The sequence below is a fragment of the Electrona antarctica genome (assembly GCF_951216825.1).
Source record: "Electrona antarctica genome assembly, chromosome: 22".
NCBI classification, from domain to species: Eukaryota; Metazoa; Chordata; class Actinopteri; order Myctophiformes; family Myctophidae; genus Electrona; species Electrona antarctica.
The window spans coordinates 36291262-36304836 of NC_136805.1; the positions used below are offsets into that span (position 1 = coordinate 36291262).

Here is a 13575-nt window from a genome sequence, read left to right on the forward strand (position 1 = left end):
TGTGTTTTGCAAAAATCCACCTGTTGGTGGCGCTATAACAGCCAAAGTTTGGCATCGACCGGATTAACGGTGCCGGAGATTAGCTGGTAACGGACGGACGGAAGGACGGACACACACACACACGGATGGACACACACACGGACAGAGTGCAAAACATACTCTCTCCCCATGCCTTCGGCCTGGTGGAGACAATTATCCACCAAGTGAAGTGGTTTGGATTCTGGAACACAGTATGACCTCCTCCTTACACAACTGAAACACATCAAACCGAGCCAGACAACACAGGAGTCTTAACCCTTTGAGCCCACTGTTTTATTTTATACATCTGGTCACAGAAAAGGATCAATTACACACACACACGCTCGCACGCTCGCACGCTCGCACGCACGCACGCACGCACGCACGCACGCACGCACGCACGCACGCACGCACGCACGCACGCACGCACGCACGCACGCACGCACGCACGCACTCACTCACTCACAAAGAAAATCATTGGAACAAACCCAGTTGTGCTATTTTTGTTCTAGATTCGATTCATCTCCACTTTTTTAATATAACTTAAAAAAATAATTTAAATAACATCGATTTTCATGGGCACTTTATAGAGATGAAACAAAAACAACAAAATAAAATAATAATAATGGCCGATTGATGCATCAGTGGTTTCTTTCCCCCCGACCCCCCCTTCTTCTTCTTCTTCTTCTTCATCGTCTCCTTCCTCTTCCTCCTCGTTCTGAGCACAAGACAGTCGTTTATGATTCATACTTTATTGTCAAAGTGTCCTTGAGCAAGACACTGAACCCCTAATTGTTCCTGATGTGCAGGTTGGTGCCTTGCATGGTGTGTGAATGGGTGAATGTAATGCACAATCTATGTGAAGCGCTTTGGATAAAAGCGCTATGCACCATTTACCATTTACTTAGTTGTGTGACATGGTGCACAACCACATATATAAACCGTGGCATTTAAATATGCTTCGAATGGTAATCCCAGCAGAAGGTGTCGTTGCGCAGGACTTTAGCCAGCTTCTGGTTGAAGGGCGCGTAGAAGTCCCTCAGGATCTCCTTGGTGATGGGCAGCATGGGGCCCAGGTTCTTGTCGGCCGGTCGCCTGGTGTTGGAGGCCGGGCTGTGAGTGATCTCTGCCTCCTTCTGCTCCGTCACTGGCCCTGTAGAACACACAAACAAACATATCAGCTCTTCCACTCTGTCACTGGCCCTGTAGAACACACAAACAAACATATCAGCTCTTCCACTCTGTCACTGGCCCTGTAGAACACACAAACAAACATATCAGCTCTTCTACTCTGTCACTGGCCCTGTAGAACACACAAACAAACATATCAGCTCTTCTACTCTGTCACTGGCCCTGTAGAACACAAACAAACATATCAGCTCTTCCACTCTGTCACTGGCCCTGTAGAACACAAACAAACATATCAGCTCTTCTACTCTGTCACTGGCCCTGTAGAACACACAAACAAACATATCAGCTCTTCTACTCTGTCACTGGCCCTGTAGAACACACAAACAAACATATCAGCTCTTCTACTCTGTCACTGGCCCTGTAGAACACACAAACAAACATATCAGCTCTTCTACTCTGTCACTGGCCCTGTAGAACACAAACAAACATATCAGCTCTTCTACTCTGTCACTGGCCCTGTAGAACACACAAACAAACATATCAGCTCTTCTACTCTGTCACTGGCCCTGTAGAACACACAAACAAACATATCAGCTCTTCTACTCTGTCACTGGCCCTGTAGAACACACAAACAAACAAACATATCAGCTCTTCTACTCTGTCACTGCGGCCCTGTAGAACACACAAACAAACAAACATATCAGCTCTTCTACTCTGTCACTGGCCCTGTAGAACACACACACAAACATATCAGCTCTTCTACTCTGTCACTGGCCCTGTAGAACACACAAACAAGCATATCAGCTCTTCTACTCTGTCACTGGCCCTGTAGAACACACACACAAACATATCAGCTCTTCTACTCTGTCACTGGCCCTGTAGAACACACAAACATATCAGCTCTTCTACTCTGTCACTGGCCCTGTAGAACACACAAACATATCAGCTCTTCTACTCTGTCACTGGCCCTGTAGAACACACAAACAAACATATGAGCTCTTCTACTCTGTCACTGGCCCTGTAGAACACAAACAACAAACATATCAGCTCTTCTACTCTGTCACTGGCCCTGTAGAACACCAACAACAAACATATCAGCTCTTCTACTCTGTCACTGGCCCTGTAGAACACACAAACAAACATATCAGCTCTTCTACTCTGTCACTGGCCCTGTAGAACACACAAACAAACATATCAGCTCTTCTACTCTGTCACTGGCCCTGTAGAACACACAAACAAACATATCAGCTCTTCTACTCCGTCACTGGCCCTGTAGAACACACAAACATATCAGCTCTTCTACTCTGGCACTGGCCCTGTAGAACACACAAACAAACATATGAGCTCTTCTACTCTGTCACTGGCCCTGTAGAACACAAACAACAAACATATCAGCTCTTCTACTCTGTCACTGGCCCTGTAGAACACCAACAACAAACATATCAGCTCTTCTACTCTGTCACTGGCCCTGTAGAACACACAAACAAACATATCAGCTCTTCTACTCTGTCACTGGCCCTGTAGAACACACAAACAAACATATCAGCTCTTCCACTCTGTCACTGGCCCTGTAGAACACACAAACAAACATATCAGCTCTTCTACTCTGTCACTGGCCCTGTAGAACACACAAACAAACATATCAGCTCTTCTACTCTGTCACTGGCCCTGTAGAACACACAAACAAACATATCAGCTCTTCTACTCTGTCACTGCGGCCCTGTAGAACAGGTGTTCTCAACGTGTTTGGCTGGGGACCCCCGGAAATGCATTGGCCATGTCTTGCGGGTTAGGGATAGAGTTAGGGTTAGATTTAGGGCTAGGGTTAGTAATAGTCGGACAGCCTTGATAAGGAACCTACTGGTTGATATGGGTTGAAACCTTCGAATAAGCTAATTATTCTGCTCTGTCACTGGGCCTGGAGTGTAGAACAACAGACAAACAATTTCATATTCGTTGCTGTCGAACGGAAACATATGTCCAACAACGGTTACTTTTCATGAAATGGAAAAAATGTATCCAATGTAGTTATTGTTTAGTAACGCTCTTAATACATTTCATTGGTTCAATACTTATAAAATTTAAAAAAGAGGCTGTAAAACAACCAAAAGACACTAGGTTGGTTGCTGGACAAAAGGTGGCAACAATGTAAAATAAAAAGAGTCCAAAGTGATGCTCCCAAATGTATATGTAAACTCACAGACACACTTTCACTTAGAAAAAGTGCTATTGGCTGTTTACGCTACTTCTGTGTGACACTCATCTAAATCTGGGTACATTTTGGCGCATAATGACATGGCCGGTAATTGGGACTCCATGTAGAAGGGTTGTTAAAGCTGCCATCTGGAACTTTTTTTTTTTTATGAATAAAACATTAACCAATCTGTTAGTTAGGTAAAGTTAGCTTAAGTTGTGGCAAATCTGCAAAAAAATGCTTACCACTAGCTTTCTTCACAGATGTGTTCATAAAGATGTCACAGAAAAATTTGTTCCAACCCAACTCCCTTGGGAAACTTTGTGACAGCTGCTGAAAGTTGTAAGTACCATTATCAACCAATATAAGGCAAAACAAATCCAAATTTCATTATACTTTAACTGTCAAACTAGGGGGTTTTCAATGGATTCTGAATCCATTGCAAGCATTAGTTTTGCACAAAAAACACTCCTTTGCCTAAAAATGCCCATAGCCGTCTTCACAAATGTGATGAGGTCAGCACATTTGGGGTTGATAACTTTCAGCAGCTGTCACATAGTTTCCCAAGGGAGTTGGGTTGGAACAAATGTTTCTGTGATAGTAGACACCTTTATGAACACATCTGTGAAGAAAGCTAGTGGTAAGCATTTTTTTTCCAGATTTGCCACAACTTAAGCTAACTGTACCTAACTATGTATGGTATGTTAATACAATATATACTGTATCTAGTACATGTGCAGTGGTTGGATCACGCACGCACGCACGCGCACACACACACACACACACACAGACACACACACACACACACACACACACACACACACACACACACACACACACACACACACACACACACACACACACACACACACACACACACACACACACAGGCTCCAGAGACATCCCACCCCTTCATTCTGCTTCGAGTACTCTCTCAAAGCATTCTTTTTAACACATTAAGCACTTGATTTATATTTATATTTATTTATATATTTCGTCATACAAAGGTGGGCTATAGCGTGGTGGAAAATAGACCACATAGCCTATACTACAAATAATATTAATAATCTTTCTTTTCTTTTTTTACATTTTCACCCATAATGATCATTGCAGAGCTGGTCCATGGATATATATATATATATCAGAATAAGTGCAACAGCCTGTTCAATAATACACTGCATCAGCATCTGTTCACTTCCAATTCATTTCAGATAATCGCACCACGGCTCTGAACACTGAGCTTTAGGGCACTTCAACTACGGGGTGAACGGCTGTCACAGCAGGCAGAGGGCACTGCCAACATACACACACACACACACGCGCGCGCACACACAAACGCATGCGGGATCGACCAAAAAGCCCCTTGGGATCGGCCGATCGATTGTAAAGACATGGCTGCCCACCCCTGATGTAATCTCTCTCTCTTTCTCTCTCTCTCTCTCTCTCTCTAGACCCTAACTAAAAGCTATTTCCTTCACCAGTTTAGGAGGAACCTTTTCTGCTGAGGCAGGCCAAAGTGTGAGGAGGAGGTTAGGGAGAGTGGCTTTTGAGTGCAGACTAAGCGACTTTGCTAGGTTCACGGGATGGCACATGGGTTAAACACTAAAGACAGCTTAATGGTTTGCCAATAATTGATCTGCTTTGGGAGCTGAAAGATTCAGATCATGCTCCTTGATAGCCTAAGGGGACAGCAGCGAAACAAATCATTACAACTCATTTATTGTATTCCTCTGCTATTGGAGCAGTCGTATACATATAGACAGACTAGGGGCATTATTGCCTACGCCTGTTACTACCTGCCTGGCCTCGTATTGATCGGTGCGCCACGACAGAATGGCTGCTAGTGTAACTGGACTCTTAACCACAGTCTCCTGCATAGGAAGCAAAACTTCTACGGCACATACAGAAAGTAGAATCATTCGTTAAAGGAGATTCATTCGTTCATTCATTTACCAGGGACAATGCACAATTTGCACATTAGTCAATATTTCTGTTTCCACATCAGTGTAACCATGCCAATTAGGCTTCTGGTCTAATATCAATTGTATAGCGCAGACCTGGGCATTATACGGCCCCGGGGGGCAAATACGGCCCTTTGGCTGACTCTGACCGGCCTGTGAAAGGTTACTTGGAAATTAGAAAATAAAACGTACTTTCTAATTTTACCGTCAGATGCAGAGGTTTCAACAACATATGAATAGGTTACTTCAGTAACCCCAGTTATTAAAACGACTGGGCGAGGTGAATCGCCCTATGGGGAGTGCCATCTCTGGCACGAACACACAGATGTGTGTTCGTGCCAGAGATGGCACGACCCATAGGGTGATTCACTGAGTGAAGGAGTTTATAATAACTATAGGTTACTTCAGTAACCCCAGTTATTAAAGTGAATTAAGGTGAATCGCCCTATGGGGAGTGCCATCTCTGGCAGTTTATAATAACTATTTATTAACTGAAGTCAGCGGTAATAATAATAATCTTACCAGCTTGTCAAAACAGTGCCGTTTACTGCTTTATATATCGAAATTAAATTAATATTATGCAGAATTGAGTTCAGCCATTTGGCCCCTTGGGAAAAATAGTGTGCGGTATGTGAAAATGTCCATGTTGCCTTCATTGCATGGTCCAGATAAGAACATACTGGTGATTATCGGTTGAATGTTTTGCACACTCACCCAGGTTAAGGAAATTGAAGACTTTGTGCATTGTGTATTGTGCATTGGAGGCGTGGTCTTCCAGTCGCAGCACCAGAATCTGATCCCTGCTAAAGACCGTCAGCCAGTCCATTATGTACACGATGTACAGGCCGACCTGCAGTCTGACCTGCAGACACACAAGGAGAGAATCAATATGAGATACTACATTTATGTCCAGGAAATGTCCTCCCTAGCGCAAAGAAAGACACAAGTACAAATTCAATACATGCATGGCTAACACCATTTTAACCACCTAACCCATTTAGGCCTGACCTCAAAATTGTAAAAAAAATCTTCTAAATCCTCCAGTTTTCTGAAATAAATATTTTCACGATTTTTCAAAAATAGCAGACCTACAAGCTCATAGCGCGCCACCGAGTGGTGCGCTATGAGCTTGTAGATCTGCTATTTTTCAATAGCTAAATTATAACATAATGTTTAAAACACCAAAAGGGGTTCCCGCCCAAAATGGGTTAAACCCAATAAACTTTGTGTGAGCTTGTATATCTGCTATTTTCTCTATTTTTGAACAATGTGAACATTGTTACAACCTATATTGTTCACCTATATAGACGGTGGTGGCTCAGGGGTAGAGTGGCTGGATGGTAACCGTAAGGTTGCCAGTTCGAACCCGGGCTCCCCCAGAGTTAGTGTCAAAGTGTCCTTGAGCAAGACACTGAACCCCTAATTGCTCCTGATGTGCTGGTTGGTGCCTTGCATGGTTTCGGCGCCATTGGTGTATGGATATGTGTGTGAATGGGTGAATTGATGCAAAAATCTATGTAAAGCGCCTTGGATAAAGGCGCTATATAAATGCACCATTTACCATTTATTATGATTTGCACAAAATAGGGACACCAGGTTGGGGGAGAGCCATTTCAATAGCTGTGTCCTTCTATCATTCATCTCCACACAGTGCAATCTTAATCAATGTCAATCTTAATCATAAAGTGTAAAGCGTTGACCTTTCGAGGTCCCGATGCTGGCTGTAAGAAAGCTGAAATAGATCTCAGGCTTTGAGCATGGTGCCCCTGAGCAAGGCAACCCCCGCGTTGGCAGACTCGATTCTAAATTTTCCAATTTCATTCTAAATTAACCATTGATCTTTGCCATGTAATTTGGAGACCGCCTGATTGTCTATAAAACCGAGGTATTATGAGAATCTGGGCTGTTGGAATGGCTTTTATAGATTTCTCTATAAGCCGCGTATAGCGCATGAGCACCGAGACGCCCGCAGCCTCTGCAGAGAGACTGGGAGTGTAATTGACTGTAATTAGGATGAAACGCAGCGTGTTGGGCCTTTTTCTTTGTAGCCTCTCTCTGCTGTTTTGGCTCAAACTAAAAGTGTTATTCAGAATAATATGATGACCAGACAGCTAAACGAGCTCTCCCTTTTTGCCGTATAACAATATGGCACAACGCTATAAAGGCCAATCATGCATCTCTTTCACCGCCGTCTATTTGTCTTTGTTCGACCTCGCCTCTCGTCTTCCTATTAACCCATTTTGACCTGAGATCAGATTCTAAAAATGTCTTCTACGTCCTGACAGTTTTCTGAAAAAGCTATGTTTCTATGTCAGTGGTTCTTCGATTTTTCAAAAATAGCAGACCTACGAGCTCGTAGCGCGCCACTCGGTGGCGCGCTATGAGCTTGTAGATCTGCTATTTTTCAATAGCTAAAGCATAACATAATGCTAATACCAAAAGGGGTTCCCGCCCAAAATGGGTTAAAACCTCCACGGAGGGTGCGCGGGCATTAGACGCAGCTCCGCAGACGGGCGGTAATGCATCTCATATGGTCTAATAAGTCAGGGAAGATATTAGTGGATGGACAATTAAGTCAGGAAGGGAGAATGAGCAGCATACTCCCGGGGGGACAATAAACATCCTCGCTGGCAGGCGGAGAGGGCCAGCAGAGAGGAGGACTGCCTGGAAGAGGAGGAGGAGATGGTGGTAGGAGTGTGGGGGGTTGGCACCTTCCTCCCTTCTTCCCTCGCTCAGCCACTTTGCCTGAGGACAACTGTGGAAAGCGTTGGCCTAAGGCCCAGATACTGACTGGTACTGAGTGTGGGACTGTGTCTGCGTGCGACTGAGTGAGAATGACCATGAGAAGCAAGTCTCCATGCAGCTCTTTCTTGCTTTCTTGTGCAAAGAGTGGCTCTGGGGTACTAGTGTGACTGTGATTTTAACAGAGCGGCCAACTCTTTTCATAGAGTACAAGCTTCAGCGTGCGGCCGTGCGCTAACAAAGACAGGGGTTTTCACTCTGTCCTCCTCTTCTATCTGAATCTCGCTCTCTCTCTCTCTCTCTCTCTCTCTCTCTCTCTCTCTCTGTCTGTGCGCTTAAGCACTACTTGATGAACGGTGGCCCTATGCAGCTTTGTGAGACAAAAGCAAGAGGGTGGGTGCACTCACTGGCATGGCATTGTTGAGAGTAGTGTTGTACACACAGGAGCGCATGGTGTGTGAGGCCTCCGTGAGGCATCCCTCGAACAGCTGCAGAGATTCCGACACCTTCTCGTGGAAATCCTCTGCAGACTTGTTGGCAGTGCCGAAGTATAGGTAATCGGAGTAGAGCCTGCAAGACAGCAAAAGGGTTCTGTGTTGTTAAAAGCCCACAGGATTAGTTGTTGCACGACGCCATCTAGTCGCAACTGAACTGTGTCAAATCCTACTTTGTGCTTGTTTTCATTTGTGTGGATACGAGGTGGGCGAGGCTTGCCATGTGGTGTAATAGCACGCCAGATAAACTAATTTAAATTACATTTTTGTGTGTGATCTGTGACTGGATTCGAAAATTACCTTCCAACATCGGAAAATGCTCTGATGTTGTTAAACCTGTCAAGTGTTTCAAGGAGGAGAAAATAAACACTCAGATTAAATCTCAGATGTTATTTCAGATAACAGTAATCCTCTCTCAGATCAATATCCTAGTTGGATGCGGGTTATGTTTTCACACTGTCTGTCACTGAGCCAAATCACTAGGATGTTCATGACATTAAGTGGAATTCTTCAGCATCTTCTATCTTCATGTCCTGAAGACATTCATTCTTTTTTTAAGATTTCTATTTGGGCTTTCATTAATTCTTTTTTTTAAGATTTCTATTTGGGCTTTCATGCCTTTATTGATAAGACAGTAGACTAACAGGAAATGGGGAGAGAGATGGGGAGTGACGATAGAGTGATAAAGGATAGAGGGAGGACCGGAGCGACAGTCCCTCCCCCCTGCTTTTCATTTCAATAGAAGTTGCTCAGTGGCGTTTTGAAGCACCCGGAAGACTGCCGGAAGTACCATTTATAACTCAATGGCTCGAGCGAGCGGAAGAGCAGCCCGGACCTCAAAATTGAGGTCCGGGATGACGCAACGTTACGCACATGACGTCACTGAACGTCCGTCCACCTCCATGAACGTGCTGCAGTTCCACTTTTCGCCAGCAGGTAGTGGCAGCTTCAACGTTGGATAGCCTTACTGGGGGCTTGGGGAGTGACACGCAGAAAACAAGCTCATAAAACAAGCGATGTGAGTTTGTAGATCGACTATTTTCACCATTCAAGCATATTGGGATTATGTGGTTAACTTTTGAGATTATTTAACGTTCTGGTCACAATCGAGGTCAAGGTAAAAAGTAATAATATTAATAATAATAATTGGTCATATTTAAGGGGTAAATGGCATAATCTCTGTATGATTGTTGACTGTATATTGGTGGCGCTATGATGAGTGCAAACCTTTTAGTTCAGATAACGTAGTATTTGATTCAGAACTGATTGTATGAAATAGATATCATTGAAATACAAACATGCAAGAGATTGTAAAAAAAAAAAGTGCCTCAGCTGTAAACAAGTCTCAAGTAATAAACACTGCACAGTTAATCCATTCAGGCCTGACGTCGAAAAAAAATCTTCTAAATCATGACAATTTTCTAAAAGATTTGAGGCACATTTTAACGATTTTTCAAAAATAGCAGACCTACAAGTTCATAGCGCGCCACTCGGTGGCGCGCTATGAGCTTGTAGATCTGCTATTTTTCAATAGCTAAATTATAACAATGTATGTAACCACCAAAAGGGGATCCCGCTCAAAATGGGTTAAACTAATTGAGCATACAATTCATTCCTCTAGAATTCTTCTGTTGGGCTTGGTTGCACAGATTGCCATTTGACAAAGGCAATTAAGGTGCGAATGTTCAGACATTCACCGTCTTAACGAATCAAGATTGGGCTGCAAATTAATGCCCGTTTATGGGAATCCCTTGCTGGCTTTTGCAATATAAGCCACCCCGCGGCCACGCACACAGACGCATGCACACGCCCACATGCACTCACAGAGTCTATTGAGGCTTTACCATGGCACCATAGAATGGTTCTGAGAATGGCTAATAACAGTTTCAATTGCATTTCCATCCGCACACAGGTTGGCACGAAAAACATTATTAAATTGTGCCCATTCTTGTATTTTTGGCAGTTTCATAACCATGTTCAACGTGGCCGAAGTGTGCCCGTGGAAGGGCTTAATGATGTTCAGTACGTACGTATTCACTGATTGGTTTTTGATAATAAGTCAGCAGAAAAGGCTGCTCCAATGTCTGAATAATTACTATTCATAGAAATAAAAACATCAGCTTCTCAGTGTCACCATATGAATTATGTTGTGTAAATTGTCTCTCTGTTATATTTAATTCAAATAAAAATGTTGTGCACATCCAAAACGTCTGCACAGCAGAAATGTATTCACAGTCACAGGGTAAAACGCTGAACTGGGCCTCATTGTCTGATCTTTTGACCAAACTCTAATCAAATTGCAGTTGCAGTTAATATTGCCAATGATTGGCAAAGCTGGCACAAATCCACAACGGAAATAAGCCTCAGGGCTTTCTTGTATTTGTATCCTCCATGTGATATCTTTGTGTACTGTATGTTTGTGGAAGTGCTATTGTGATCAATCAATCAATCAATCAATCAATCAATCAATCGGGCGCCCCTGGTCTAGTGGTCCAGGTGCATGCCACATATAGGCTCTAGTCTAGCCTGACAGCACGTTGCATCATGTACGAGTCCCGTTCATGACAACAACGACCTTTGCTGCCTGTCTCTCCCCTTCTCTCTCTCCCTCTTTCCTGTCGGTCTTCACTTGTATCTATCAATATAGGCAGAATAGCAAGAAATAATAATTTTAAAAAAATCTATCAATCAAAATTGTATGGGAGAGGTGCCACGCGAGCATGCTAGATTTGGAAATAACTCGGTTTTGGGTGATTTGCAGATGTGACTTATAGTCACATCTGCGGGTGGCTTGGTCAGGAAGACATGATACATACTTAATGTAACGCTATGTGCCCCAATCATGTTTTCTTGACAAGACTGAGAAGAAAGAAAAGAAAGCAAAGAAAAGAAAAACTGGAAAAAGTCAAGAGAGGCATCAAAACTTTTCAGCCGATTGCTGATTGCTTTTTGCCGTGGGCATGTATAAAGGTTGAGACTAATCTCTCTTTTCTCCCTCTCTCCACATCTCATCGGGATTGTCACACACGCACAGCTCTCTTACCCGGGGCTAATTTTGTCATTCAAAAACCCAGGTTTAAGAAAAAAGGAAAAGTGGCATGGTCTGCCGCCTTTCAGATACTCAGGTTGTGTAGCTGCTGTAATCCCACTTGTCATTACCGTTCGGTTTTATGCACAATTGAATGTCAACTTGTGTAGCTGTACACCTAATGACCTATAATAAATACACTTTTGTTTTGTTTATTCCTTTCGGCGTTTGCTTTATTTCAGATCAGGTCAGAGAGATAGATAGAGAAAATCTAATTGTCTCAAACACACTGGTATAGGTACATTATTCTCTGGAATGCTCTGCCCAAAAACGTATCTACAATACATAACAAAATGACTTTCAAAACATATATCGAGAGATACCTTGCCAATTTGTCAAGTACATAACTGTGATTTGTGTATTTGTTGGCCTGCAAGATTTGATTTTAACCCATTTTGACCTGAGATCAGATTCTAAAAATGTCTGTTTGAATATGACAGTTTTCTGAAAAAGCTATGTTTCTATGTCAGTCGTTCTTCGATTTTTCAAAAATAGCAGACCTACAAGCTCGTAGCGCGCCACTCAGCGGGAACCCCTTTTGGTGTTTTAAACTTAATTATAATTTAGCTATTGAAAAATAGCAGATCTACTGCTGGTGGCGCGCTACGAGCTTGTAGGTCTGCTATTTTTGAAAAATCGTGAAAATATTTATTTCAGAAAACTGGAGGATTTAGAAGATTTTTTAAAAATTTTGAGGTCAGGCCTAAATGGATTAATAAACATAAACATAAACGATAGGAAGATAAGAAAGCAACAGTCCAGACTAGATGTGGCTTGGAGTCTATAATAACTCGGGCCCTGCTGCACTCACAAGGAGCATAATGGGTTGTTGTTGTACTAACTGGCTGAGCCACCAGTCCCTGTAGCTTTTTGAAGGGCTGTTCTATTACTGCTGATTCCAGGTCCACTGTAGTGGAAAACCCCAATAATAACCCTTCACACGACTCCCGACAGTGGAGTCAGTCTCTATGGCCTCAGATTGTGGTTGTTAGGCCTCAGATTAAGGGGCGACTATGGCTCAGGAGGTAGAGCAGGTCGTCCAATGATCCATGGGTCAGCGGTTCGAATCCCGGCTCCTCCTGTCTACATGTCGAAGTGTCCTTGGGCAAGACACTGAACCCCAAATTGCTCCCGATGTGCTGGTTGGTACCTTGCATGGCTTCCGCCGCAATCGGTGTATGAATGTGAGTGTGAATGGGTGAATGTAATGCACAATCTATGTAAAGCGCTTTGGATAAAGGCGCTATATAAATGCACCATTTAACATTTTAAGTGGACTATATGACCATAAAGTAGTCTTGTGGTCATAGTCTGCAGGTCATCTGGGTGTGGACATGCAGTGAAAGAGATGCAGTGGTGTAAAGTAACTAATTACATTTACTTAAGTACTGTACGTAGTTGTAGTTGAGTATTTCCAATTTGCACTAATAATAAAGGTTCATACAATACTTTTACTTTTACGCACTACCACTACATCTCAGAGGTAGATATTGTACTTTTACTCCACTACACTGCGATTATTTGAGAACGTTAGTTACTAAAGTTACTTTGTAGATTTTTATTAGTATTACAAAACAATCGATCTACAAGGTCACAATGAAAGATCTGCTATATTCAAAAGATTGATACCAATACTTTTGTACTTTTACTCAAGTACGTTTTGAATTCCGGACTTTTACTTCTATTAGTATTTCTACATTGCAGTATTGATACTTATACCCATTCAATACGGGAAACCCTTTTGGTGTTTTTACCCTTCAGGACGGGAACCCCTTTTGGGGTTTTTGTTGCTAACATCACATTTTTTTTAATCTTTTTAATAAATATTAGACGTTTTTCAGAAAACATTATTATATTTGGAAGGCGTTTTTTAGAATCTGCCTCAGTCCTAAATTGGTTAAGTAAAACATGTCAGTACTGTGTTGTAATTGGTAATACATTACAGAT

General features: G+C 42.8%; 1 protein-coding gene and 1 long non-coding RNA gene across 3 annotated transcripts in view; one reads left to right on the forward strand and one right to left on the reverse strand.

Moving 5' to 3' along the window:
- The window catches only part of LOC306915581, a 106190-nt gene that overhangs the window by 90760 nt on the left and 1855 nt on the right, over window positions 1-13575 (forward strand). The gene's annotated exons all lie outside the window — the stretch shown is intronic.
- The window catches only part of chst15 (carbohydrate sulfotransferase 15), a 65237-nt gene continuing 52129 nt past the window's right edge, over window positions 468-13575 (reverse strand). Inside the window, exons 6-8 of the mRNA XM_079492995.1 lie at window positions 8454-8616; window positions 6019-6166; window positions 468-1171 (exon numbers count right to left, since the gene is read on the reverse strand). Coding sequence (XP_079349121.1) covers window positions 969-1171; window positions 6019-6166; window positions 8454-8616 — 514 coding nt within the window. The 3' untranslated portion in view covers window positions 468-968. The remainder of the gene's footprint in view (window positions 1172-6018; window positions 6167-8453; window positions 8617-13575) is intronic.